The 27,184-nt window shown below is 39.2% G+C and overlaps 1 protein-coding gene across 1 annotated transcript in view; it reads left to right on the top strand.

The window, feature by feature from the left end:
- adam19a (ADAM metallopeptidase domain 19a) overlaps positions 1-26,406 on the top strand; it is a 192,998-nt gene extending 166,592 nt beyond the window's left edge. Inside the window, exons 18-23 of the mRNA XM_055156515.1 lie at positions 6,751-6,859; positions 9,999-10,140; positions 15,257-15,356; positions 19,916-20,167; positions 24,230-24,420; positions 24,771-26,406. Coding sequence (XP_055012490.1) covers positions 6,751-6,859; positions 9,999-10,140; positions 15,257-15,356; positions 19,916-20,167; positions 24,230-24,420; positions 24,771-24,822 — 846 coding nt within the window. The 3' untranslated portion in view covers positions 24,823-26,406. The remainder of the gene's footprint in view (positions 1-6,750; positions 6,860-9,998; positions 10,141-15,256; positions 15,357-19,915; positions 20,168-24,229; positions 24,421-24,770) is intronic.
- The last annotated feature ends 778 nt before the right edge of the window (positions 26,407-27,184 follow it).

The raw sequence follows: 27,184 nt of genomic DNA, 5'->3' as shown, positions 1-27,184 counted from the left end.
TCCTCTGGATTTTTTCTCGCTCATTCACTCTCTCAATTGTGAGCAGAGTTGTAAGGGCATTAGAATAGAACTGGAGCACAATGTCTAAGGTTATAGTGTATTTTTCAATTCTGTCAAAATATTGTACATGTTTTGATTCATGCACATTTTAAAAGAATGATTTTCCTTCCAGTTCTTTTCTATTTCATACAAACACTTTGCCCACATTGCCTTGTATGAATGAGGTTTGTAAGTGCTGGTGGAGTTTGGAGGGCCCATGACGCAGATTGGCAGCCTTCGGGCCTGTTTACACGTGAACACTTGCGGGTAAAAACAACAAAATATTTTATCGGAAGTGCCTTTCGTTTAGACGTTGACAGTGTTTTTGGGGCTTAAAAACGCAAAAATCTGAAACCACCCTCCAGAGTGGAAAAGTTGAACACCATAGCGTTTCCTTCTACACTGCCCAAGACACAAAACTCTGGTCAGATCTGCTCACGTATGTGTTTACATCACATACATCACCGCCGAGCGTCACCGCCTGGCATGCATACCCAGTTGAATTCCACACACTTTTGCGTCACCGTATGCACGCAGATTTCCTCCCGAAAACACTTGTCTACACACGGAATAAAAAGTGAAGATGAGACGCCACTTTTGCATCTTCTGTTCAAACCATCAGCATATAAACGTAGCCTTACTCATGTCAGTCTGTCCCAGAACAACTATGGAGTATGAAGTGGATGAATAATGCAATGTAAATGGCTTTGGATGTCTTGAAAGGCACTACATAAATCCAATGCTAGGATAATTTCTAATATACATTTCTGAGATTACTAGTTTCTAATACATCTGTGGCATCGATATTACTACTTTGTTCATAAACTACTAGGGATGTAACCATATTCAATTCTCTCGATATGATATTTTCATGACAATCTCGCAGTACAACAAAATTGTGAATATGATATTTTTCACTCATCCTAATTCAAATAATTAATATTTAAAAGTGCTTCATAACCGTTATTTCAACATGTAGATTGGACTGAAACAGAGCAAAGGATCATGGTCTATGTAGTTCCCTGAGTTTTTAGCTATTGCTGCACCATAACAATGAATTAATCAGATAAACTGATATATATAAGATATATTGTGATGGTCCATGATATTTTAACTTCTTTTTAAAGACAATACAGTAAAATGTATTTTACCTCGTTGACATGTTTCGGCACAAAAAGACAAAGCAGAACAGAAAAACCTAAAATCTGCCATATCAGACCACTGTAAAAGAAATAACCGCATTATGGATCGGGATGGGGCTTGGGTCATTGGATCGGAAAACAACAAGTTCAAATGCTTGATCAGGGAAGCCATTAAAATCAGAAAACGAGGCATGGACAGCATTAACCGCGATGACAGACCGTTCCTTCCTTTCACACACCTGGGACACCCTCCTCCAGAGAACACCGGGCGACTGGAGGCGTGGTCAGTCTGAGCGACCTGCCAGGTCCATCAGGCTGACCACGCCTACAGGAAGTAACAGCAGCTGATATACGACACGTCACCACCAACACTGGGGACAGTTCTGAAGACGGCTTGCAAATAGCAGCCGAAACATGTCAACAAGGTAAAATACACTTTACTGTATTGTCTTCGAAAAGAACCCAAGAAGTTAAAGTACATAAGAAGACAAAATGAACATCTTTGGTCCATGATATTATTGTGAGACTTTTGACAATACAATATCACAATGTTTTTGTTATCGTTACGTCCCTACAAACTACTAAACAACCTATTACAATGCGACTGAGACAAGCTGTATTTCCTTGGCGGGGCATTTGAATTGAAATCCACTGTTAATCTAGTGATAGAGTGCCTTGACATTTTTATTAAAACCCTCCTGACAGATGTTTTCCCCACAACACTAGTTTAAATTCAGTATAGTAGCAACGGCCTCAGGTGACAGCCCAAATCTACACAAATCACTCCTCCATCTTTGTTTTCACACAGACACTAAAGGCGCGTTTATTTTGCTCCCTTACAATCGGCTCAGTAATATGTAAAAGTGAATGGTTGTGCTGTGCTGCTGGGAGAATCCGCCGTGTAGCACAATTGGCAGTTGCCGTTAATGTCCGCGGAAATAGCTTTTTGATAGCTGAGGGCCGGGGCCGCGCTGACAGATGATATTTGTGATGTGCACGGCGTACGAGGTGAGGAAATTAAACGTGAATCTTTTTTTTTCTTTAAGGTTTTGGGTCTGACAGCTCCTCCCTTGGTCCCATGTCTTGTTTTTGTGAGAAGGGGCTATTTCAGTTTGAGCAAATGTAAACAGGGCAGGACAAATGAAATGGGGTTTTACTTTCAGGCTCTGGCACTGTTGAGACAACTTGAATACAGACTAAGAAACTGTTTTATTGAAAGTTTGAAAATTAAGTCCTTTTTTAGATTTGCCTTTTTACACTTTAGATAGTAAACAGCAGAGGTGGGGACTTGGACTCGAGTCAGACTTGAGTCACTATTTTTAGGACTTGAGACTTGACTTAATAAAATGGACTAAGACCTGGGACTCGACTTGGACTTGAAGGTCAGTGACTTTGGAGGTGACTCGGACTTGAGGCCTGTGACTTGAGAAGACTTAATGCTTCTCTTAAAAAAATATATATGTTTTTAGAAAATACTTTTATCTTTACAGTTGATAAATGTGGCGCTTCATTTTACAGGAACAAACTGGAACATGTCCCTCCCACTTTTCTGTTTGTTACTATGGCAACAGGAACTGAAGTACTGTGATGTGGTATCCTCAAATGTACTACAGGATTATACAGTACAATACAGTACAATACGGAAATACATAGAGCGTGATCCTTCCTGACTTATTTAGCACTTTTAAATCTGAATTATTTCTGTTCTGGACGTTATAATTCACACTAAGCTCTTGACAAGATCTTAAAGGAAAAAATTGCATTTCTACAAGGCATTTTTAAAGTACAGTTTACTTTAAAATTCATATAAATTGCAAAAATCTAAGCTGTATTTGGTTTAAAGACTTGAAATGACTTGAAGCTCAAAGCAGATGACTTGGACTTAACTTGGACTTATGAGCCAGTGACTCGAGACTCGACTTGGACTTGACTCGGGTTTGAGACTTACTTGAGACTTGCAAAACAATGACTTGGTCCCACCTCTGTTAAGCAGTTTTACAACACTGCACTACATTACTTTTCTGGTGGGGCTCTGTCAACTGCTCATCTTCAGTGATAAGTTACTGCTTTGTGGGGAATTACTCTTCAGTTTATTTTATTTTACAGGGAGTGTGTACAGGAGTGTTAATCAAAGAAACACTGAACAGACGCTTTGTACCACACTATAACTCTCTGAGCTAATTTCCATCTGCAGTCCCTGAGACATACAAAACACAGAATACATAATAGCATAAAACAACACAATCTATATACAAATTATAATGACATTAAATCATCTCTATCCCCTTCTTCCTACTCCCTCTGTGCCCTTAATTAGATATAATTCAGTTGTTAGTTATAATTTGTTTTTCTTACTTTTGTTGGTTAGGGCTACAGGGTTCCCACGGTCATGGAAATCCTGGAAAAGTCATGGAAATTTGTTAATTCAATGGAAGTTTTGAAAAAGTCACCTCTTTTATGCAACTACAGTGTTCTGTTAAGTTTGTATTAGTCCATTATGATTATTTCTGAACATATGTGTTTTTTATTTAAAAGAGATGACAATAAATGCACTGACAGTATTTTGAATGTTAAAAAACTACCAAACCATAAGGTGAGTGGAAAGGGTTAACATTTCATATTTAGCCCTAAAAGTCTGATCAATTCTACACACGTAAGGTGCCGTAAAGTCATGGAAAATTCTATTTACGTCACGAAAAAGTCAAATTTTGTTAGTGATAAAGAGTACGAACCCTGGGGTTAGTTATGTTGGCACTTCCAATCCAATCCACTTTATTTCTATAGCACATTTCACAAACAAACAGTTTCCAAAGTGCTGCACAAATCATAATAATAACAACAATAATAAAATGATCAAATAAACGCTCAGATTTAATCATACTAGTCTTAAAATAATAAAAACAGTAAAATAAAATAAGAGCAAAATCACAGAATAGCAATAAATAAATAAAGCCAATAAAATACATTAAAAACATGGTAAATAAAATAAATATAAGACACAGAGGAGCACACAACTCACACTGTGTTAAAAGCCAGAGAATAAAAGTGGGTCTTAAGACGAGACTTAAAACTCTCCACTGTGGGGGCTGTTCTAAAAAAAAATTTAATTCCCCCACTAAAGTCTTTATTCACAATATCACATTAATCATATCTATATTTCTTTTGTTTACTTTACAGGTTTTTCATTACTAAAAAAACATCCTGGAAAACGTGCACACTCTCTAACTTGAGCTATTGGCTTCACCTGCTTGTCTCCATGGAGATAAATAAGAATAGTGCCATACTGTGGAACATTTCAGTCAAAGCAATAACATCTCCATGGAAACAAGCAAGCGGTGAACCCAAAAACTAGAAATGTGTATCAGGGATTTGGGAGTTTAACCTTCCTGCACCCCTAGATGCATTTTTGTAGATCTCAACTTTCCTTTTTTGCATAACTTTGGCGTTATTGCACCAAATAGCACCAAAATTGTCCAGTTTGTGTATTTTGTGATGTATTTAAAATTTTTGTGTTTTTTTTTTTTTCAAGACCACATTAACTGAACGGTTTATAATCAAAATATTCACACCCATTGTCATGTTTTACTTGCACAACTTTGCCAGTATATTTTTACTTTTTGATGTATTTTTCATTCTTTGGTGGTGAAAACCCTTCAAATGTTTTCTTTTAGTGTCTTTTTGAATGTTTTGCTATTTTTCTTTTTACTGTGTATCTTCCATTACAAGATTATATTAACAGAAAGACATTTGTACATGTGAGTCCACACTGAAAGCCCAAGACATAGATATTTGAGGTTAAAATGATACGGTTATGTTCTAGAGGAGCCCCCAGCTTTTGATAATCTCTTTTTTTTCATGCACACAATTTGATGCTTTTGCTGTCAAATTGGCATTTAAGGGGTTAAAATTTCAAAATATTGGTATGTATGATTAGGGCAGAAGTAAATGAAGCCACTGATTTAAAAAAGTTGGACAAAAATCCATACTGCATAAAAATATTGTGGTATTCTTTTCCGGTGTACAGTTTTGTCACGAAGGAACGCAGGTGTGATTATTTTAAAGAGGTTTAAAGAGGTAAAATATAATCACATAATCTGAGCATTGCCTTAAAGTGAGTAATACTTTAACTTTTCATGATTCAAGACTAAACCTACATCAATGATTCAATGGACTGAACTTTCTCACTGACTTTTCCCAAACTTGATGTGCAGATTAGCTTTTAAACATGATTAATATTATCTCCAGACGTCCGCTGTAATTCTCCTCTTGAAAATGAGGGGGGAAACCGTTGCCATGCTCCAATTACACCCAGATGTAATTATGCTATCAGTGATTAACACATCTATTTAGCCTATTAACGCTCTCGACTTCAAGGGCGAGGCTTATTTGTAGATTCTTATCACACTGTTTAAGCTTATAGATAATTCTATTTATTTAGTTTTATTCATTTTTTTTTATATTTGGAGTGCATGTTCAGTTTTCTCTCATCTTCAGATCACATGACAGCAAGAAGAACAATTCATACTTGTCATTGTTGGGAGTAACGCGTTTTAAAAGTAACAAATTACTGTAAATGCATTGCTTTTTGCTGTAATGCAGTAATGTAAGGCATTACAAGGAAAAAAGTGGTAATATTTTACTCAGTACAAATGTCAGTAACGCGCGTTACAATTCTGTTTTAACCTGGATTGAAGTGGTGGGTTTTTAGTTTTTTTCCCATACTAATTTGCTAAAATCACCGCAATATCAGCAGCGGTGAAACACCGGAGGTGCACCTGCGTAGACCGTGATCGCGAGTGAAAAGACCGGTGCAGAACTCCGCGATCTACTGAGCTTAACACAGCTAACGCCTGATCGCGGTCGGGCATTCTCTCAGGGGCGGTCCTAGATTCCAAGTTCTAGTCCAAGATTAGTCATGGTTTGGTTCTGGTTTAGTCTTGGTTTAGACATGGTTTAGTCTTGGTTTAAACATGGTTTAGTCTTGGTTTAGACCTGGTTTAGTCCTGGTTCAGTTCTGGTTTAATCCTGTTTCAGTCCTGGTTCAGCTCTTGTTTAGTCCTGGTTTAGTCCTGGTTCAGCTCTGGTTTAGTCCTGGTTCAGTTCTGGTTTAATCCTGGTTCAGTCCTGGTTCAGCTCTTGTTTAGTCCTGGTTCAGCTCTGGTTTAGTCCTGGTTCAGTTCTGGTTTAGTCCTGGTTTAGTCTTGGTTTAGTCCTGGTTCAGTTCTGGTTTAGTCCTGGTTCAGTCCTGGTTCAGTTCTGGTTTAGTCCTGGTTTAGTCCTGGTTCAGTTCTTGTTTAGTCCTGGTTCAGTCCATGTACGGCGCAAACATTCAGCATCTTCGCAGTTATTTTGGTAATTTAAGAGTTACTTAAGAGTAACTTAAAAGTGCTGCAATAGTCATGTAATATTTTACATTTTAAACACAGTAATATTGTAATGTAACAAATTACTTTGAAATGACAGTAACAAGTCATAAATAACACATTACAGTTTTGAAGTAACTTGCCCAACAGTGGTGGTAGTAGTAGTATTAGGACAATAACATGATATATTTTTGTGTGTTTTTTAGGTTTGCAACAGTAATGGGAATTGTCACTGTAATCGAGGATGGGCACCACCATTTTGTGATAAGCCAGGGCTGGGAGGAAGTGTGGACAGCGGACCAGTGCAGTATGACAGTAAGTTACAAACACGAATAAACACAGAAATACACAGATGAAACTGATGGTCAGAAACGAGCGCTGACCTTATGTGTAGTAAACCGCCTTTTGTGAGGAAGTGGTCATTACATTCAGCTTAACCCCAGATCTAATGAGTTTGGACAATACTTAACATTAGCTGTAATCGACTTTTAACGATAAGACATTTGCAGGGTGCTGAAAAGCTGTGGCTAATGAGGTGACGTCCCATCTAAACAGAATGAAACCTTCTCCATGCGAGGGCTACAGGGTCATCGTGTTTATTATAGTTGCAGGAATGTTTCAGGCGAGTAAAAACTGCCTTGCCATATAAAGTAGGGTGACCAGACCTGCATATTTACCCGGGATAGTCCTAGTTTTGAGCCCTGTGTCCCCTGTCCCATCAGATTTATACAAAACCAGTGATTTGTCCCAGTTTTATACAAGAAATGTCCCAGGTATCCCTATTTTTGACCAATTTGATCTAAACCAGATCTAAACCAGGACTAAACAAAGTCAAAATCAGGACTACATCAGGTCTAAACCAGATCTAAACCAGGACTAAACTAAGTCAAAATCAGGACAACATCAGGTCTAAACCAGATCTAAACCAAGACTAAACTAAGTCAAAATCAGGACTACATCATGTCTAAACCAGATCTTAACCAGGACTAAATTAAGATCACACCAGGAGTACATCAGGTCTAAACCAGATCTAAACCAAGACTAAACTAAGTCAAAATCAGGACTACATCAGGTCTAAACCAGATCCAAACCAGGACTAAACTAAGATCAAACCAGGACTTCATCAAATCTAAACCAGGACTAAACCAGGGCTATCACATTTTTTTGACTAATCTGACCCCCGTCAACAGTAAAAAGGTGCAAAAATTGTCATTTGTTTTGCCAAAATACAGAAATCCAAGTTTACAAATGACCATAAAGCAAAAAAATAAATAAATGCAGCAACAGAAGTCTCTCAGATTATGACTGACATTAGAATGCAGAATGTTACATGCTTTTTTCACTATTTTATTTATACCAACCATCCCAAACTGAGTGTGTCGCAGTTTAGGATTTTGTAAATCTGGTCACCCTAATCTAAATTCATCTACTGTTTGTTTGCACTATTAGATGAATTATTACATTGATAAATTTGTTGTCAATTTAATTAAATTTGTTTAAAACTTTTCACACCAAGTACCTCCAAAGAAGAGATTTGGCTTTTAGAAGACCGCCAGATATAAATCAAGTCTATCAGGGGACTATTCCAGGTCGAATCTAGGGCCAAACCTGGTCTAAATGCAGAATACAAATTTCCACTGTAATGCGGAACAATAAATTATCAAAAGAAGGACAAAAAAGTGGATAAAATGAACTCTAAATTAGGCAAACCCACATGGAGGCGGCAGCAACTTGCACACAGCGCACACCTGTGAAGCGGTCTCTGTCATGTGAAGAGGGCAGCTCACCCCCATGTTCATGTGAGCGTCTGGAGACTTAAGTTTTTAACCTGTGTTCCCCATCTCCTTTCTCATTATAAATCAGTGAATTAATAAACTAAACGTAAATTTTTCTCCACACCAAGACATACACATACCACAGTTTAAGAAACACCAGCATATTTTGTTAACAATTAGCTAAAGCTAAATACAGTAATAAAAGCCACTATGTCAGTGTTTTTATCCTAATAATAGTGTTTTTTCACTTTGAATAAACTGAAGTTCCAGAATAGCAAAGACCAGTGTTGGGAGTAACACGTTATAAAAGTAACAAATTACTGTAATGCATTGCTTTTTGCTGTAATGCAGCAATGTAAGGCATTACAGGGAAAAAAAATTAAGATTTTACTCGGTACAAATGTCAATAATGCGCGTTACAATGCTTTTTAAATCTGGATTGACGTGGTGGGTTTTTCGTTTTTCTTCTTACAAATTTGCGATATCAACAGCGGTGAAACGCCGTAGACACTCCCGGGTAGACCGTCAGGTAACTGCGGGCGAAAGGACCGGCGCAGAACTGCGGGCGCTACGGGGCTTAACGCAGCTGACGCCTGATCGCGCCTTGCAGACACCCTGCTCCACGGGCTCGGTTCTCTCAGGGGCGGTCCTAGATTCCAAGTTCTAGACCAAGATTAGTCCTGGTTTGGTTCTAGTTTAGTCCTGGTTTAGACCTGGTTCAGTTCTGGTTTAGACCTGATTTAGTCCTGGTTCAGTTTTGATTTAGACCTGGTTCAGTCCTAATTCAGCTCTGGTTTAGTCCTAGTTTAGTCCTGATTTAGACCTTGGTTCAGTTCTGGTTTAGACCTGGTTTAGTCCTGGTTCAGTCCTGGTTCAGTCCTGGTTCAGTCCTCGGTTCAGTCCTGGTTTAGTCCTGGTTCAGTCCATATATGGTGCAAAAGTTCTGTGCATCTGTGCATTTATTTTGGTGAGAGTAACTTAAAAGTGCTGCAATAGTGGTGTAATGTTTTACATTTTAAATACAGTAATATTGTAATGTAACAAATTACTTTGAAATAACAGTAAGAAGTAATAAATAATGCATTACAGCTTTGAAGTAACTTGCCCAACAGTGGCCAAGACATTATTTAAAATGCAAAGGTGTGGGTAAATTGTAATATGAAGGATTTTTACCTTAAAATGTCTTTGCAGTAGAGTAGAAAGTATAATCCTTTTTCCTATTCCACGCTTCTAAAAGTTCGTATTTAGTGAAACAACCTGACATTACAACCAAAGTGACCTCCATGTTTGATGAAGCACTGTGCCCGAGCCATAGACTGTGTATAGATTTGTCCTGCACTCTCTGACTCGGTGCTGTGGTGTGAATGCAGGTTTATGTCCCTAAACCTGGGGACCGTTTACCTGAGAATACCTCCAGTCTCCACTGGGGAGAAAATATAACTAATGGAGTTAAAAAATCTGAACAAACCGGATAATTATCAGTATTTATTGTTTACCGCGGATATGAATATAGATTATGTAGGTGGTGAAATATGAGGCAGTCAATATTGATGCATGTTTGTGTACAATAAAAGTCTTATGGGACTGTGGATGCAATTTGTTTAGGAGAATTGATTGCATCAGACGGTGTAAATAATGAAGGGTGTGTATTGAGTGGTTGTGTTTGTGGTTGCGTGCAGGTCAGGTGGGGATGGTGGTGGGTCTGCTCTTCGCCTTCCTGGTCCTGCTGCCTGGAGTCCTCCTGATCTTCTACTGCTACAGGATCAAGAGCTCGTACTACCACAAGTGGCTTTCACAGAGGGACAAGAGCAAGAGCAGCAAGTAAGGCCTGTCCATTTGGTTAAATACTCTATACTGTTACCATTGTAAAACTGCTAATCCAATCTATTGCACTTTATTTATATATTTTAGCGATGTAACAGTAACCAAAATATCGTCAAAGTCTCACAATAATATCGTGGGCCGTCACAATATATCGAATCACATTGTTTTGTGCAGCAACACCTAAAAAACAAAGGGAACTACATAGACCATGATCCTTTGGTGTTGTCAGTGCAGACTACCTGAAGAAATAACGCTTATTAAGCACTTTTAAATCTTATTTCTTCATATTATAACAGTACCACAGGCTTTTAAAAGGAAAAAGTAGCATATTCACAATTTTGTTAGCTTCTACAAAATATTGCAATAAATATGGTGAAAGTATCGTATCAAAAGATTTGGATATCGTTACATTCCTACATATTTTACAATCAGACAATCCCAAAGTGCTGCACAATAGAGATAAAAACAATACTAATGAAGATTATGAATAAAAATTAATAAATGCTCAGATGCAAAACCAATAAAATCAAATAAGAGTAAACAATAAAATAACTATACATAAATAAAATCAATAAAATGTGTTAAAATAAATAAACCTGATCACAGAAAGGACCACACAGCTCATGGGGTGTTAAAAACCAGAGAGCAAAAGTGGGTCTTAAGATGAGACTCAATATAACCAATAACCGAAATATCGTGATATCGTATTCTCAAAAGTCTCACAATAATATCGTGGGCTGTCAAATATATCAAATTACAAGTTTCTTTGCTTAAATGCATGGTTTTGTAGTAGCAACAGCTTAAAAACATCAGGAACTACATATCCCATGATTCATTTCAGTGCAGACAACATGAAGAAATATGTTTTTTAATTGAATTCTTGAGATTATGACAGAAATAATTCACCAAAATAGTAGGTATTTTAAAAGCAGAAACGTATCCTATCTACAATTTTATAAGCCTCTTCAATATATCGCAATAAATATCGTACCGTGAGATGCATATCGTGATAATATCGTACCGAGAGATTTGGATATCGTTACATCTCTATTTATTTATGATCAATCAATTTCTTTTTTATCTGTGACAAACCAAGCAATAACGTGGCTAGATGGCAAAACTCTGTCTTTGCCTCTGAAAAAGTGCTTCATCGTGGAGAATAATGTGAGAATTGCGAAAGTGAGAAATAAGTTTGCTAATACCGTTGCACAATGAACTACTTCTGTTTTTCACATCACCATTGTGAAACCTGCTGCTAATCAGATCTATTCTAATGTAAATGCATCTTAAGGCTACATGTCTTTATGATTACGTAAATTATAGCTGCTTTGTTCACATTTTCAGAACACAATAGAAATATAAGTACCAAGTGACTGGAGCAGAGCATTTACGAAGAAACAAACAAAACGCAATGTGCTTTAACCTTGTAAACCATGTGGATTTTTATAAACATTTAATTACCCATGACATGACTTCAGCTTAAATAACAACATTTCTGAACTGTTCGCAAAAACCACTCACGTAACTAAAACTAATTTGATTTGATTAAACTCTGCATAAATTTTTTCAGTTAATTATTATTGCTTCATGAAATTATTTTACTTACATAATCCACACTTAGATTAATTTGTTGGCAGGGTACACTTTGGTAGAATTTAAAAATGTAACTATGGAAGCAGTTTACAGTTTACATAGTTTGAAGATAAAGTTGAATACTTGTAAACAGAAAAGTTTTACACTCACTTTTTCCTCTTGTACTCAGACATCACCTTTTCCTTCTCAAGTTAAAGGCACTGAGCCAGAAAAACAAAACAAAAAAACAAAACAGAACTAATTCATTTGAAATGGTTTGTAGCGGTCCAAAGTTATTCCTCACTTTCCCGACGCTTTCCTAGCAACTGAATTTATTACAGACTAAAATTATTCATAGCAATGAGCAACAGAAGTGCCAAAATTAATGGGACAGCTCAGAATTTTGGACATTGGGCCTCATTTCCTAGTGAGCCAGAGTGTTGGAGACGTGTGGAGACACTTTTTTAAACAGTCCATCCAGTCCTTGTATACGTGCATCCCGAATTTCTGACTTCCGGTCATCGCGCAATGCATACTGGGAAGGATCCTCCGAAAATGTGAGCATCAAACCGCCATGTTTGATTTCCTAGTGGGATGCCTCTATTGTCAAAGCCAATCTTTTCATGTCTTTTGAACCATATCGCTTTTGTTTCTGGTTCTGATATTGTCATATTTTAGTTATGGGATTCGGACATCGTAATTGTGTGGTTGTTGGATGTCCTAACAGCGGAAAACAGCTCGAGAAATGGGCTTCGGAAGTTTGTGAACTCCATAACTGCAAAAGGGAATCACATCTGTGTGACGCAAACCTCTGTTCAAACTGTTTCTCTTCCCAACGGAATTGAAAAATAGTGAAAGGCGAAGGCGATGGGCAGTATTGATACACAGGAAGGCTGCCTAAGAAATCATCCCGAGTTTGAAGAGAACATTTTGTATGTGGAGCACCATCAGAACAAAATCCCGATGCCTCACTCAACCTTGGTTACGAATTTGAAAAGTCAACACCAAAGCGAAAGGCACCAACTGTTCGCCAAGAAACACCTTCCACTGCAAAGCGACCAAGACGTGCTGTTGTTATAAAGTCGAACAAGAAAGTGCGAGCTCAGCCTGTTTGTCTTCTGGTCCTTTCACTTAACAAATGGGATTTTGCTTTGTTGGCGCTTCACATACAAAATGTTCGCTACAAACTCGGTATGATTTCTTAGGCAGCCAAAGATTTCCTTTTTGGTCCTTCCTGTGTATCAATACTGCCCATCGCCTTCACGTTTCACTATTTTTCAATTCTTTTGGGAAGGGAAACAGTTTGAACAGAGGTTTGTAGTCACACACATCTAATTCCCTTTTGCAGTTACGGAGTTCACAAACTTCTGAAGCCCATTTCTCGAGCCGTTTTCCGCTGTTAGGATCCAACAACCACACAATTACGATGTCCGAATCCCACAACTAAAATATGACAATATCAGAACCAGAAACAAAAAGACTAGAAAAGATCGGCTTTGACAAATAGATGCATCCCACTGGGAAATTAAACATGGCAGTTTGATGCTCACTTTTTCGGAGGAACCTTCCCAGTATGCATTGCTCATTGACTGGAAGTCCGAAATTCGGGATGCATGTATTAGACGTAGACAACGCACACTGGTTTCATTTTCATCCTAAGAACTGTGTTTACAATTTATCTGTACTGAGAGGCAAAATAAATGTTACTATATCACATGAAAAATAAAATCTGGTACAGTCTCTTCAATACTGACATTGATTTATACTTGCTTGGGATTCCTACAAAACAACCGCATTTTCTCTCCTCCACAGAGTCAGACCAAACAGACGTAAGCCATAAAAGTCAAGCATAATTTCTGTAGTTATAGTATTGACCGCCCTCCATCACCTCCACAGTAAGGCGCCTCCCATAAAGCTGTATAAACGTGTGCACCTCCTTTACGACCACTGTCCCTCACACACTCCGACAGCTCTCATAACAGCAGCCTCTTTCCCCTGATTTAGCGGACAGACCTAGAACTCCTTCAAGACGCTGACCCCAACAGCACAGAGAGGCCAAACACCACAACTGAAGCTTATATTATCTATTATAAATCTGTGTATTATTCGTTCATTCGTTTTTCAAAATAAAACCAAAAATAAGAAAACCAAAAAACAACAACTGAATGATTAGTTTTTTCAGTTTTCAATATTGTGTTTAAATGAATAATGGAAAAAATGGATAACATTCCCATTTCCGTGACTGAACCAGGACTGAACCAGGAATAAACCAGGACTAAACCAGGACTGATCCCAGGACTGAACCAGGAGGACTAAACCAGGACTGAACTAGATCTAAAACAGGACTAAATCAGGACTAAACCAGAACTGTCGCCCTATCACACTTTGCGGACACCCTGCTCCGTGGGGTCGAGGTTCCCCCTCTCTCTCTCAAGTCCAAGATTAGTCCTGGTTTAGTCCTGGTTTTGTCCCGGTTTAGACCTGGTTCTGTCTTGGTTTAGACCTGGTTTAAACCTGGTTTAGTCCTGGTTAATCCTGGTTTAATCCTGGTTTAGACCTGGTTTAGTCCTGGTTTTGTCCTGGTTTAGTCCTGGTTTAGTCCTTGTTTAGACCTGGTTTAGACCTGATTTAGTCCATGTTCAGGCCTGGTTCAGTCCTGGTTTAGTCCTCCTGATTCAGTCCTGAGATCAGTTTTTTTGGGGGGGATTATGATGGAAATAATTCACACCAAAATCTTGTCAAGGTGTTTTAAAAGCAGAAACGTGTCCTATCTACAATTACGCTCTCCAAAATATTGTAATAAATATCGTATCGAGAGATTTGGATATCGTTACATCCATATTATTTACATTTTTGTAAATTAATGAACACTAAACAATCACCGAGTTCTATGCCAGTCGACTAAAACTAGACAAACAGGGATATATTTGAGGTAAAAAATTATAATTAATAATTAAATATAGACTAAAACTATATTTTTTTTAAACTTGGTTGTCAAAAATGATTTCTGCTACAGCATAAGCATAAAACTACATCTCGCAGGCTGGTTCCACAGTGGGAGGCCGAGTTGAGCCGCAGTTCAGGGTGAGGACAGCAGGGGGTGTAAGACTGATTAAAAGACTATCCAGGCACATATGCGTCTACAGTTAAAGCGGAATATTCAGAATCCATTTTGTTTTATCTACATACAGATTGACAACGAGCAACCCAAGGCTATGATGACGAAACTAGACTACAAGCGATGAGATGTGGAGCTGAAATGTTAATAGTTTGGACACGCAATCAAAACATGATAGCAAATAAAAACTAAAAAGCTGAAAATAGGAATACACATGACCTCATTAAAGGGTCTGTACCTGATTTTATTATTATTTTTCATGTGCTAAAGTGCAGTTGCAATACATTGCCTTTAAACTCATGATTTGTTCTTCTGAAAATATGAAATACCCAAACAAATACGTATTAATCTTGTGTGAAAAGTGTGTTGTACAAGTGAATCATAGTATCTGGTTCATTTTGTCTTTGTGTGCGTGTCTCTCAGGAGTGATGCGTCAGTGGAGAAGGGGAAGAATGGACACCTGAACCCTGCCTTCCACCTCAAAGTGGTGGGACCTATCAACAAGGCCAGCGCTCACAAGGGGGTACGTATAACACCAAGTATACATCAAGAGGACAAAGTAACAACTGTGCCCTTTCTTCGTAAGCACAATTCACATCATGAATCTTGGTTCCCATATGTGAGTCATTACTGTGCACATCTACACTGAAAGACTGAAAACATACATTACGTTGATTGCATCACAATATGGATATGTAAAAATGATGGCAATTTGCCTGCCCCACATCACCAGAGGCCAATTATGTCTGTGAAAGGTTAGTTTTATACATTGCATGACATCTAAAAAGGTTATCCAAGAAATTGTAGATTCTTCCAATACAAACACAACAAAACATAGAACAAAGCTGCAGCATTAGTTCACTTATTTATAGGGATGTAACAATATCCAAGTCTCACGAAGCGATATCGTCACCGTATGAACCTCATGGTACGATTTTTATTGCGATATCGTGGGAAAGTTCACGATATTGTGGGGATGCTCACAATTAGAAATGTAACAATATCCAAATCTCTCTCTATGATATTTTCATGATATACATCTCACTGTACGATATTTATTGCAATATTTTGTGGAGGCTCTATGCTACTTTTTCCATCTACTTTTGCCTTGAAAAGACTTAATCCAAAGAACTAAGACTAAAAAGTGCTTAGAACTGTTATTTCTTTTTGTAGTCTGCACTAAAATGGAGCAAAGGATCATGGTCTATGTAGTTCCCTCTGTTTTTTTAGCTATTGCTGCACCATAACTTTTAATTTAAGCAAAGAGACTTGTAATTTGATATATTGTGATGGTCCACGATATTATTGTGAGAACTTTAACGATACAATATCACGATATTTCGGTTATTGTTACATCCCTATTTATTTAGCTAAAAAAAATTAGGCACTGTCTCAAGTAAAGGGACTGTAATGATGTATGCTGTGTGAGCTTTTTTTTGTTTGCTTTTTTTGAGATGTGAGATTTATGTTTAAAGTTATATCTGTGTCATTAGATATGAAGTAAACATATTCAAATCAAACATAGCTATTTTGTTCTTAATTATAAAAACATTGGACATGATGGCCAAGTTGTTGTTATAATGTGGAGTTCTGGTTGTCAAGATAAGTGTCTCTTTTTATCTGAATACTCACTACCAAAACCTCAGCCAGTCTAAGGCTACGTTCGGACTGCAGCCTGAAGTGACCCAAATCCGATTTTTTGGCCCCCTATGTGACCTGTATCTGATCTTTTAATGAACGACACAGATCCGATTTTTTCAAATGCGACCCAGGCCACTTTGATATGTGGTCCTAAAACCAATACATATCCGATCTTTTGACATGCGACTTCAGTCTGAACGGCCAAAGCGCATTTGTCTGACCTACACGTTATCAACAAGCCACAAACGTCACTATTCTGCGCTGAAGTAGGCAAAAATTGTTGTGACACGGAGTTGTTGAACTCCGTGTCACTGAAGCGAAGCACATCACCACTCACCACTCTTGGCTACGTCTCCACATCCACATGTTCCTTTCAACAGACTGCCCCACAAAACACCATGGCCAAAAACCTCCTCCTTCTCCTTCTCAATCTCCTCCTTAAAACAAGTAAGTTGTTCATGTTCTGGCTCCTGTACGAGAGGAACTTTAAAATCTCCAGGTGCTCAATGCTCACGTCCATGTTTGGACAACTTCCGTAAACACAGAGCACGCTCTCTGCGGTTGATGTCGTCGTGTCTCCAGTGCACATGCAGGACACTTTTGGGCCATTTAAAGTTCATACTGGAGTTCACATACAAGTCGCATTTAATTGGAAATGTGAACGATCTCGCAAAAACATCGGATTTCAAAAAAAAAAATCAGAATTAAGCGTTAAGCCCTGCAGTCTGAACGTAGCCTAATAATCAGTGCAAGCTTTCACATGAGGCATGGCTTGTCCTGAGCATTAGTGCAGTTTATTTAGTTTATTTTACAGGGACCATGTACCGGAGCATTAATCAAAGAGAACACTGAAGAGATGCTTTGTTCCAGAATATACCTCTCTGAGTCCCATCTACTGTCCCTGAGAATTATACAAAACATAGACTGCATAAATAGCATTAAAGAATTCAGTGCTGTTTTAATGAGGAAAACTTATATGAGTTCCCTTCATGGAGGTGAAGGCTGTCACTGTTGTTAATTTAAAAATACAAAACAGTAAGAGCACACGTTACATACTGTGCCTTTAAGAGCTTAAGTCTGGTATCGACAGCGCCCTGCAGCTGTCCGAGAGATGTGACTAGAAAGAGCAGGTGCTTTATATTGCAGAGAGTTTGTTTGAGCCATAACAAGTGTGTGGGGACAGAGCACAGGGCGGGCGTGTTTAGTGTATAATGGACTGACCATCAGCTTGACCTTCATATTGAATGGGCTCCTTTACTGCAGCTTGTTACACTGTTAGACCACTTAGAGCTGCTCTCCTCCCACATTCACCCACTATCGCCACGAATTGTTTTTAGACGCTTTTATAGATGGGCTTAATAGCAAATTTGTCATTGAGATGAGCTTTGCAAGTGCAGGATGAGCGATAGGTACAGAAGTGTAAGAAAGAGCCCATTTCATTTGGATAATGCATGCAACACTCCAGATTTAATCACACATGCTTTAATAAGCTCAAAAGGCTTAAGTAATGGAGCTGTCACGCCTCCTCATTTTCCAATAACACTGCTCTGGCCACGCCCACTATAATTACCTTCTGTAAAGTGGAGTTAAGTGAACGCCGTTTATTCTGCCAGGATTTTTTAATTTATCATTTTGGAAAAAGAACAGTACATGAAGTGTAAATTGACGATAAGGGCAGGTATGACCAATAGAAATGGCCAAAATAATAGAAAAAAAAAAAGATTAAAAAGACAGTTTTGCTGTATTTTGCTTGTGACTGACAGCTACTTTTGTTGTTCACGTCTTTAGAAACTGCATTAGCACAAGTGTCAAATTACTAATAGCTTTTTGATTCAGTCTGGATTCTTGCCAAAATAAAGTGAATGACAATGAAGGTGTAGGTTTTTTGTAGGTTAATGGACCATTGTCTGTATGTATTCATAAGTTTGGCAAGTACCAGTTATATTTTAATGTTGGCACTGGGGCTAGATTAAATATTTATTTGGAATTTGCTATTAGGTGATTAAAATGTTTTCCTCAAAAGCCAAAATAAATGTCATGCACTCACTTTGAAAATGCATTAGAAAGACCTGGAGGTGGTGTTTAATCATCCAGAATGTAATATTACCATTTCCTCTCATCAAAACAGTAGAGCTATGACTAAGGATCCGTGTTAATAAGGAGCATTTCAAAGGACATTTCCGAGTACCATTTTTAATATTAATCGTTTCTTATGTTTAATTATCTCAGTGGTTTTCAGAATTTTTACATAGTTTCTTACAAGTTCCTTTTAAATTTGATTTTGATTTGAAATTTCATAAATTTGATCAATCTGTGTTCCCAGATCTTAGGAAAACAAGCCCAAATCAAGTTTTGATTTTACTTAGTGCTGATGCATTCTCAGTTTTACCAGTATACAGTTTCCAGTTACACAATCAGAACCCAGAATGAGTCTCACATGAGTCTCTCCTTTGGGTTCAAAACTGAACCAGTTGGTTTGAACCTAAAAAGACTCTCTCTGATCTGAATCGTCACTACCTAAACCCCAGCACGTACAGCCTAGGATCAATCAGTGCTAGTGCAGCCACTGACTGAATTCTGGAGGTTCTGAGCTTACACTGAGAAAAACTTGTGGGTGTCCCCCATCTTCAGGTTTAGAAAATGGCATCCCCAGTTCAGTATCTTTTTTATTTTTTGTATATACTTATGCAAATGACATGTTAATGACACTGGTATAGTCTTGGTTTAGTCCTGGTTTAGACCTGGTTTAGACCTGGTCCAGTCCTGGTGTAGTCCTGGCGATCAGCTCTGCAGTTGCAGTATATTTATAATCCGCTAATGACATGGCATAGATTTTCTTGTTCTGGTGTTTGTGGCTTCCCGCCCTGTGAACGAGAATTCCACCCAAACTCCAAATTCACCAACGCTTTATCCTCAGCATGTTACAAGTCATCCATGCATCTCTGCTGTGTATGATCAGACTAATGAGGTGGAACTGGCCAAAATTTCTGATGATCATTTAGCTCATTGGCAGACAAAGGCGTCTCTCTGATCTGAATCGTCACTATCTAAACCCCAGCACGTACAGCCAATGATTAATCAGTGCTAGTGCAGCCTCTGACTGAATTCTGGAGGTTCTGAGCTTGCACCGAGAAAAAACTTGTGGGTGTTCTCTATCTTCAGGTTTAGGAAATGGCATCCCCAGTTCAGTATCTTTTTAAAAATAGTAACAGTGCAGATGTCCTTTAAACAAAATCATACTCATAACTACAGGGATAACCAGGTCCAATCCAGTACTGAAGACAGTCAAGTCGAGACTAAACCAGCACAAGAAAAAGTGTGGTTAAAAAGTAAGCAATTAAACTAACTGGGGTTCAAATTTAAATACTAACCTAAAGTAGCCCTCGCACCACAGTCTGCACATCACTGACTTACCACTGACTTATTTCTCTCCTGTTGTAGCTGCCTCACACCAGTAAAGAGATGCTGCCTCTCAGACCAGGCCCCGTCTCCAACGGCACCCAGCCTGTGAACATAGTGCGCCCGCTCAGACCGGCCCTGTCGCCCAAGGGTGCAGCTCGGGACACGAAGGCTGTACGACCGCCTCTCCCTGTGGGCAAACCACCAGCCGCCCCACACAAGACCCCTCCCACCCCTCAGAGACTCAGCCCACCCAAGAAGCCTCTGCCCCTCAACCCTACCAGATCTCCACTGGTAAGAACACACAGGACATGGGTCAAATACAAGTGAGTGTGGGAGGAAAGGAGCCTTAGATATGCCGGGGATGTTTCTGTGTCATAGGTCAAGGGTCAGTCTATCTGCTCTCTCTCTGTATTACCGCTCTAAAGAAATCAGCTTGGAAGAGAAATATAATAAGTGTGCAGTCAGTGGATGAACCTACAAAAAGAAGATGGATTGTCTTGATGATTAATTACAGAACTAAAACCATCATCTTACCCCAAGAAGAGGCTAGAATAAGAGTTTTTTTTTTTTTTTAGAGCTGTTACAATACCATTTTTTTGGAATCTGATCTGATACCGATACGTGGCCTTAGTGTACTCACTGATACCGATACCAGTCCAATACCACATGGTGGGAAGAAGTAGATTTAGGCTACTCAGTTTCGTTACAGCACAAGAGCAATAAATAAATCTACTAAAAGAATCTAGAAGAATAAATGATATTTTGAGAACTAAGTGTTAGGAGTCAAATATATAATGATCTTGACCATAAGTATTATACTTATATTACTTATATATACTTATACTTTTGTCATTCGTTATTTTCTACCGCAGTGCGTGGATAAAACCTACAGTGAGGCGTGTAAAAAGATGCTCATCCTCGGAGCACATGGCTAATTATGCAGAGTAAACAAAGTGAGTCAGCGCTGTTGACGCTGTTGTTGGGCTGTACTCTCCGTAGCGCAGTTTTTCTATTAAGTTGAGCATCCACTCCAAAGGCGAAATGAAAGTAAATATACTGGCACAGTATCTCGCAATCAGATCGTCAGTCAGCCAGCTGTCCCGCATGAAAGCCAGAATTGTGATGTTTGCATTTGAGATTTTAAAGATGATCACCTGTGGAACTGGAAACATAAAGAGGCGGTGTATTACACTGCAGACTGCATAGGAACAAGCCTCATCTTTTCAAATGTGTAGGACCATGGACGGGGCAAGCTGACAATGTGCTGCGTTCAGATCTGCGTCTTGTACGCCGTGGACGAAATACTTGACGCACGTCCAGAACTCGCCTAGTCCCTGGGAGAACCCGAAATCCCACAAGACACCAACACGATACAGACAGGACAGAGGCTCCCTCATAGAGAAACAGGATCCTGTGTCGCGGGTTCATACAAACACTTCAAGACCAAAATGACAAGGCCACAGCAGCAGCCACAGAGACACGGGACACAACATTCCAGTAGTGACTAAAATCACTTTTAAGGGCAGTTTTGTTACAGAGACTTAGTAATCAATTTTATTTATTGCTTTGGTTGTATTTGGTTCAACAATGGTTTATTCAAGTGCATTTTTGTGAACAAGTCTTTGCTGTAAACCAGACACATTAGGCTAGTTCTATGTTAACATGTCTGTTTTATTTAGGCCTATTGTTTTTGGTTGTCTTACACTTCCTGTGTTAAATGTTATTTAGAAAGTAAGGTTTATTGATCTTTGAAAGTGTGTGTTTGCATTTTTATTCCATGGTCATTATATTAGTTGAAATTGGTCTCAAAATGTCAATATTATCGTTTATCGCAATAATTCTTGGTCAATTAATCATCCAGCAAAATCTGTTATCGATTCGTTACTGACCTAGTTGGCGTCAAGTGTAGTTAGACGGTCACCACTTACTCGGCTTTTAAGGGGCAATATTGTCATCTGCAGTCTGCACCTGCTCTGTTTGCTGCTCCTACGACCGTTGTTTCAGATTTGAAATGTGCAGTTTTGTTGTGTGCCCGACCAGTCCTCATTGTGGAAAATACAGAGTACTATGAGTGGTTCCTTGTTGTAACAGCAATTCTGAGTGAATTGAAAGTGGAAAAGCGCTATATAAAAATGTGACCATTTACTTGGCCTGGAGGAAGGCATAAAACTTGCATAACACCTCACTATGGAGAGGGTTTAACTTTCTATCTCCATGGAATCATACAGGTGATGTGCCACCTGCAGGGTATACAGAATACATGGTATAAAAGAATGTGTATTTTATGACTGTAGGTACATAAATGATAAGCTTTGACCAAGCTTTTAAACTCTTAATTCAAACCTGTATTTAATATTTTATTTATGGATTGATTTCTTTTTTGAGTCAAAAAAGGAATAAGAATGTTACTTCCACTCCCCTGTTGAGATCCATTGATCCAGGACTTGAGTATGATTCGAATGCCCACTGTGATGAAAAGGTTTAAGTCGTTAAGGTCATTTAAGTTACCTCTCTCATAACATAAGTAATCTTTTAGTGTGACTCAGAGTCTTTAGTATGACTCTTAATCTTCTTTATAACTAATGTTACAATTACGTGCGGGTTTGATTCTAGTGAAGCTCCTTCAAACAGAGCTCTCCTGAAAACATGCTCTTGTGTTTGTGGAGATGACTAAGCCTGATGTCCTGTCCATGTCTCTGTCTGTGCTGTCGGCTTCACGCTCACGCTGATAGACTCCCTCAGCTCCTCAAAAGCTTTTCCTCATTTCAAGCACGTGGGCTTTTTTATCATCACACCTCGCTTCTGCAAAGTGTCACAGCACAACTCAGAGGTTATGGGCTGTCATATTTTCATCTTTCATATGCACAAAACCTGACACATCTGCACTGCTCCAATACAGTTTCCAAGATTGGTATGGACAGTGCCAATTGGACTAGGAAAGCAGCTCTTTTCCCCACATTTAGAAGAAAAGGTAGCTCTGAGACTGCCGACTTAACATCATTTTCTGCAGAAATGATCCACATAGAAAGCATTTGCAGTTTGTACAGGTTTAGTTATATTATGTCTGTTTAGTTTCATTTTAAATGCAGTTTCTTTGAAGCACTACATTTTATTGATCTTTAATCCAAAATGTTCTCTTTAGTTTTCCGCTATGATTTGGAAATATCCAGTTTTTGAGGTTTTTATTTAACTCAGGGGGCCAAAATGGAGTGATTTCAAAGCAACAGATCAAACCACCCGGGTTCTGCGAAATCTTTTTTTTATTTTATTATTATACTACACACAATTTTATTTAGTTCGAAATACAGAAAATGTTGAAGGGCAAGAACATTTTTTTTTTTTAACTTTAGCTCAAGAGTTCCAATCTGTCTATAAATACAACATTTTGTGGTCTCACATGGAGCTGAAATACGATGACAGTTGGTAAAGTTGGATTTCCCTGAGGGTAAAAGGCAGCTCTGATAGGCTTGTTTGATATTCCAGGTTGCGTTGGGAGCAGAGTAAAAACAGCTGGCACCTGCAGTGTAACCAAATCATTTGAGTGAGTTCAGTAAGGAGTCATTCTCAAAGACGGCAATCAAATATTACAATGGGCTGTAATCAGCACAGGCCCTGCAGTAAGAAGTAATAACGTCTGTTCTCCTGCAGTGGAGAACACGGTTGCAGCGTCAGGATCGGCTTTCAGCGATAGATTCAAATTATGGAACTATTTCTCCTCGCAAGTCTAAAGAAAATGGGCCAAGATTACTGCAATGCCTTACTCAATGCCCTAGGAGGCTTTAATTATATTTTTGCCATTTGTGCAAATTACCTGATAGGTGTGGTGAACAAAATATTATCAAATGAACCACTTTTCCTGCAGGATTTCCAGCAAACATGGCATGCCACCAGCCTAACTTATAAGTCAGATCTGTGGAGAGGCAAGGATGATAAGTTTATTACCATACTGTGGAATATTCCATGCATAGCAATAACATCTCCATGGAGATAAGCAGGAGTTGACCATGTGATTAAAAATGATAGAGGAACATGACGACGCATTAGACAAAGGACAGACCCAAATAAAGAGAATAACAGAGCAGAGCATAAGTAGAACACATTTAAAGAAGTTTACAGACACATTTCTTCCCATCACTTGTCTCATGGTTTGGTTCTATCACCTGATGGTGTGATATTAGCAGCAATATTGGGGAGGCTCACTGTAAAAACATTAAACCTCTAATAAGCCTCAGGTTCAGTCACTGTTATTTTTCAAAGACGACAATACACAGTTCATGTAGAGTAACAATCAGTAAATTGAGATTAGCAAAAATACTGTTGTGATTTAATCCTGTCTCTCTCTGTCTCCATCAGTTGGTGTCTGAGCTGCCGTCCGCGCCCTCGGCCTTCCCCCCTCAAAGGCCCCTCCCCCTCAGCCCGGCACGGGGAGCCTCTCCCTCAGTGAAGCCCAGACCCTCCCCAGGCCTGCAGGTCATGATGCCTCCAGCTGTAGGGCCAAAACCTGTGGGCAAAGTCACAGCCATCCCCCCTCTCAGAGTACTCAGGTGGGCCACTTCAACTCATTTGATGTGAACACAAATTCACAAAAGAGATTCTTTACTTATTCCACATTTTTACTCATGACTAGTGACGTTAGTGAGGTCAATACAAGTTTTAGAAATCAAACTTTTGGCTCCAAATTGTATCTGTATTCGAGGGGCTCTGAAACTCTGCAGCTTTGATTCAGTGATCACACTTATACTTTTAACAGAACTCTGAACATTGTTTATTTTACATGGAAGTGGCTGGATTAATGTCTACTTGGAAATCTAGTCATTCTCTTCTTCAAAGAGGACTGTTTAGCTGTGAACTGCATAACTTACAATCTCTCATCTTTTTCTCCTGTCCTTTATAGACCGGTCCCAGGTGCCAAACCAAACACAGCCTCATCTCCACCACGAAAATGACCTTCTGCTCCCCCCGCCTCCACAGAGCGGGGCGCAGCCTATTTGCACTAAAGAGACTTTGGCTGGGCGCACAGAGGAGCGCACAGAGGAGCTCACAGAGCAGCGGAGGACAAGCTCAAAGTGAAACCTGGAGACACAACCACAGGACACAACACAGTCCAGGTGGAAGCCTCAGACAGAAAAGGCCTTGAACACAGAAAAAACAATCCACTGCTTTCTGCTCATTTTACACTGGGAGAGTCTGCAGGCGACACAGTGGATCGGGCTAGCTCTCACCTCACAGCAAGAAGGTCCCAGGTTCAAGACATACTCCGACCACACCCCCTGGTTGAAGCAGGTTAATTGCAGAGGTCAAATTTACTCTGGGAAGAGACGAGTTTTGTTCAAAACAAGTATATTTAATTCTGCAAAGTACATCATCTACTTCTACAAGGATCATCAAAGACCTGAGTTTATTAATAAGGATACAACAATAAACAATCAAAGTCTGCTTTCACCTGCTTCTACCATAGACTGTATATATAAATGGACATAGCAAACACTCTAGTCACCGCGTTCCAAATAAGATGTTCACATGCCGCTCTTCTGGCTCCATCTGACCCTGGCTCCCGTTGACTTGTATTAGAATATTGTCACCCTTCTCTTTGTAATCACTTATGTGAACCTCGTCATTTTGGTTTTAAAATTTTCACATTAGCCCGCTCTACATCATCCTGGTGTTTTTTTGTTTTGTTTTTTTTCGTTTAATCCTATTCATCATATCGAGCCTGGCTCCAGATTCGGTCCTATATCCGTTCATTCGAGAGGCACTGAATGCTATGGGTGACGTCACACTCGCTTAGTCCACTTTTTTATACAGTCTATGGCTTCTACACAAGGCATACCTCAGCAGTCAGCACACAGGAGGGCAGAGGCCATGTCTGCTTAGGCAGAGGACAGGATCTCAGAAAACAGACAAGGTACAGAAATACAGCAGAAATACAGATATGGTATCATAAACCTTGGTATGAAGAAACATTCAATGATCTCTGTAAATTCATCCATTCACTGTTAGAAGCCAAATGACTGGTACATCTTCTCAAACAGAGCAGAGAGGAGGAGGAGTGTTTTTTATTTAGTCTTTCTGTCGATGGCTGTTTGATCCCACAGTCCCAGCACAGCATCCACTTGACGCGGTTCTGCACAGAGGCCTTGCAGACTGAGATTCAATGGGGGACACTCATTTGCCAAATCATTTTTAAGAGTTATGTTTTTATATTGCGTTAATGCTGTCTGTATAAAACTGCATTTTGTATCAGCTGTTGTATTGTTTACAAGTTAATTTCTTGATCATGATTTATGTTCTGTGCCAAAGAGGTGTCTTCATACCTGGGGTGTGTCCAAATATGCTTGAAAATGCCATTGTGTTTACCACAATCCTGTGTTTTGTTCGAAACATTGATAATTTATTGTCTGTACTGGGTGGAGGAGAGCCAATCGCTGCGCTGTTTACATGGTAGAGGACACACCCACTCGCTCATATTGATTTGAATGTCATTTGCTACGTGGTCTGACTTTTGAATTGTAACATAAACTTTTTTATACAAAGCCTCTTTGAAGACTCATGTTTACATTTAGACACATCAAGTGTCGTTAACTTCAGCATTAATCTGAGTTTGAAAGTTCAGTTTTGTCTGAATTTAACTGCATCTACATTTCACTGTTTTGTGGATCCACTGGATATCTGTATAGCGGACTTTCCGAAGCGGATGCCCTTAGCCTCTGCCGACAGATGATGAAATCAGTGGTTATTCCTCTGGGCTCAAATGGGCGGTATAAACAGAGGGCAGCCCTCACTAGAATCTACAGTCTCTAATCAGGAGTCATTAGCCATAATAGACTGCGCTCTTCATTTCTCTGTCATTTGCATGTTAGCCAGAGCAGCTGACTTTATCAGCTCTGTGCTGCATCTGTGGAATGAGTGTGCATAGAAACAGCACGCTGGATTCTGCTCACGTCGACCGCTGCCCCGTGAGGCCAAACGCTGGCCTGACATTTATAGGATGTAATTGAAGATGGGTATGGAGCTCCATGCACTCAGTGGATGGATATGAGCCAGAGTAGAAGCAATACAAGGCCATGTCAGGCCGCTGTGGCAAAGAGACTGAGGAAATACACAAATACACACTTCCTAGTCAGAGTACACAGTGAATTGTACTCTACTACACACAGAGAAAGACCAGTGCTCCATCTCTGAAGACCAGCCTGCTCCCGTAGACCCAGAGTCTGCACATTAGTGAATAAGTATTTGTCACAAAGTCACAGTGGTAATGGTAAAAACAGGCCCGATGGTTTCAATTCTGGGGAAGTCCTTTGCTCACAT

Source organism: Boleophthalmus pectinirostris, unplaced genomic scaffold, assembly GCF_026225935.1.
Source record: "Boleophthalmus pectinirostris isolate CB_2022bp ecotype Guang Dong unplaced genomic scaffold, ASM2622593v1 HiC_scaffold_20, whole genome shotgun sequence".
Classification (NCBI taxonomy): domain Eukaryota; kingdom Metazoa; phylum Chordata; class Actinopteri; order Gobiiformes; family Gobiidae; genus Boleophthalmus; species Boleophthalmus pectinirostris.
This window is presented reverse-complemented; position numbering and strand designations above follow the sequence as displayed.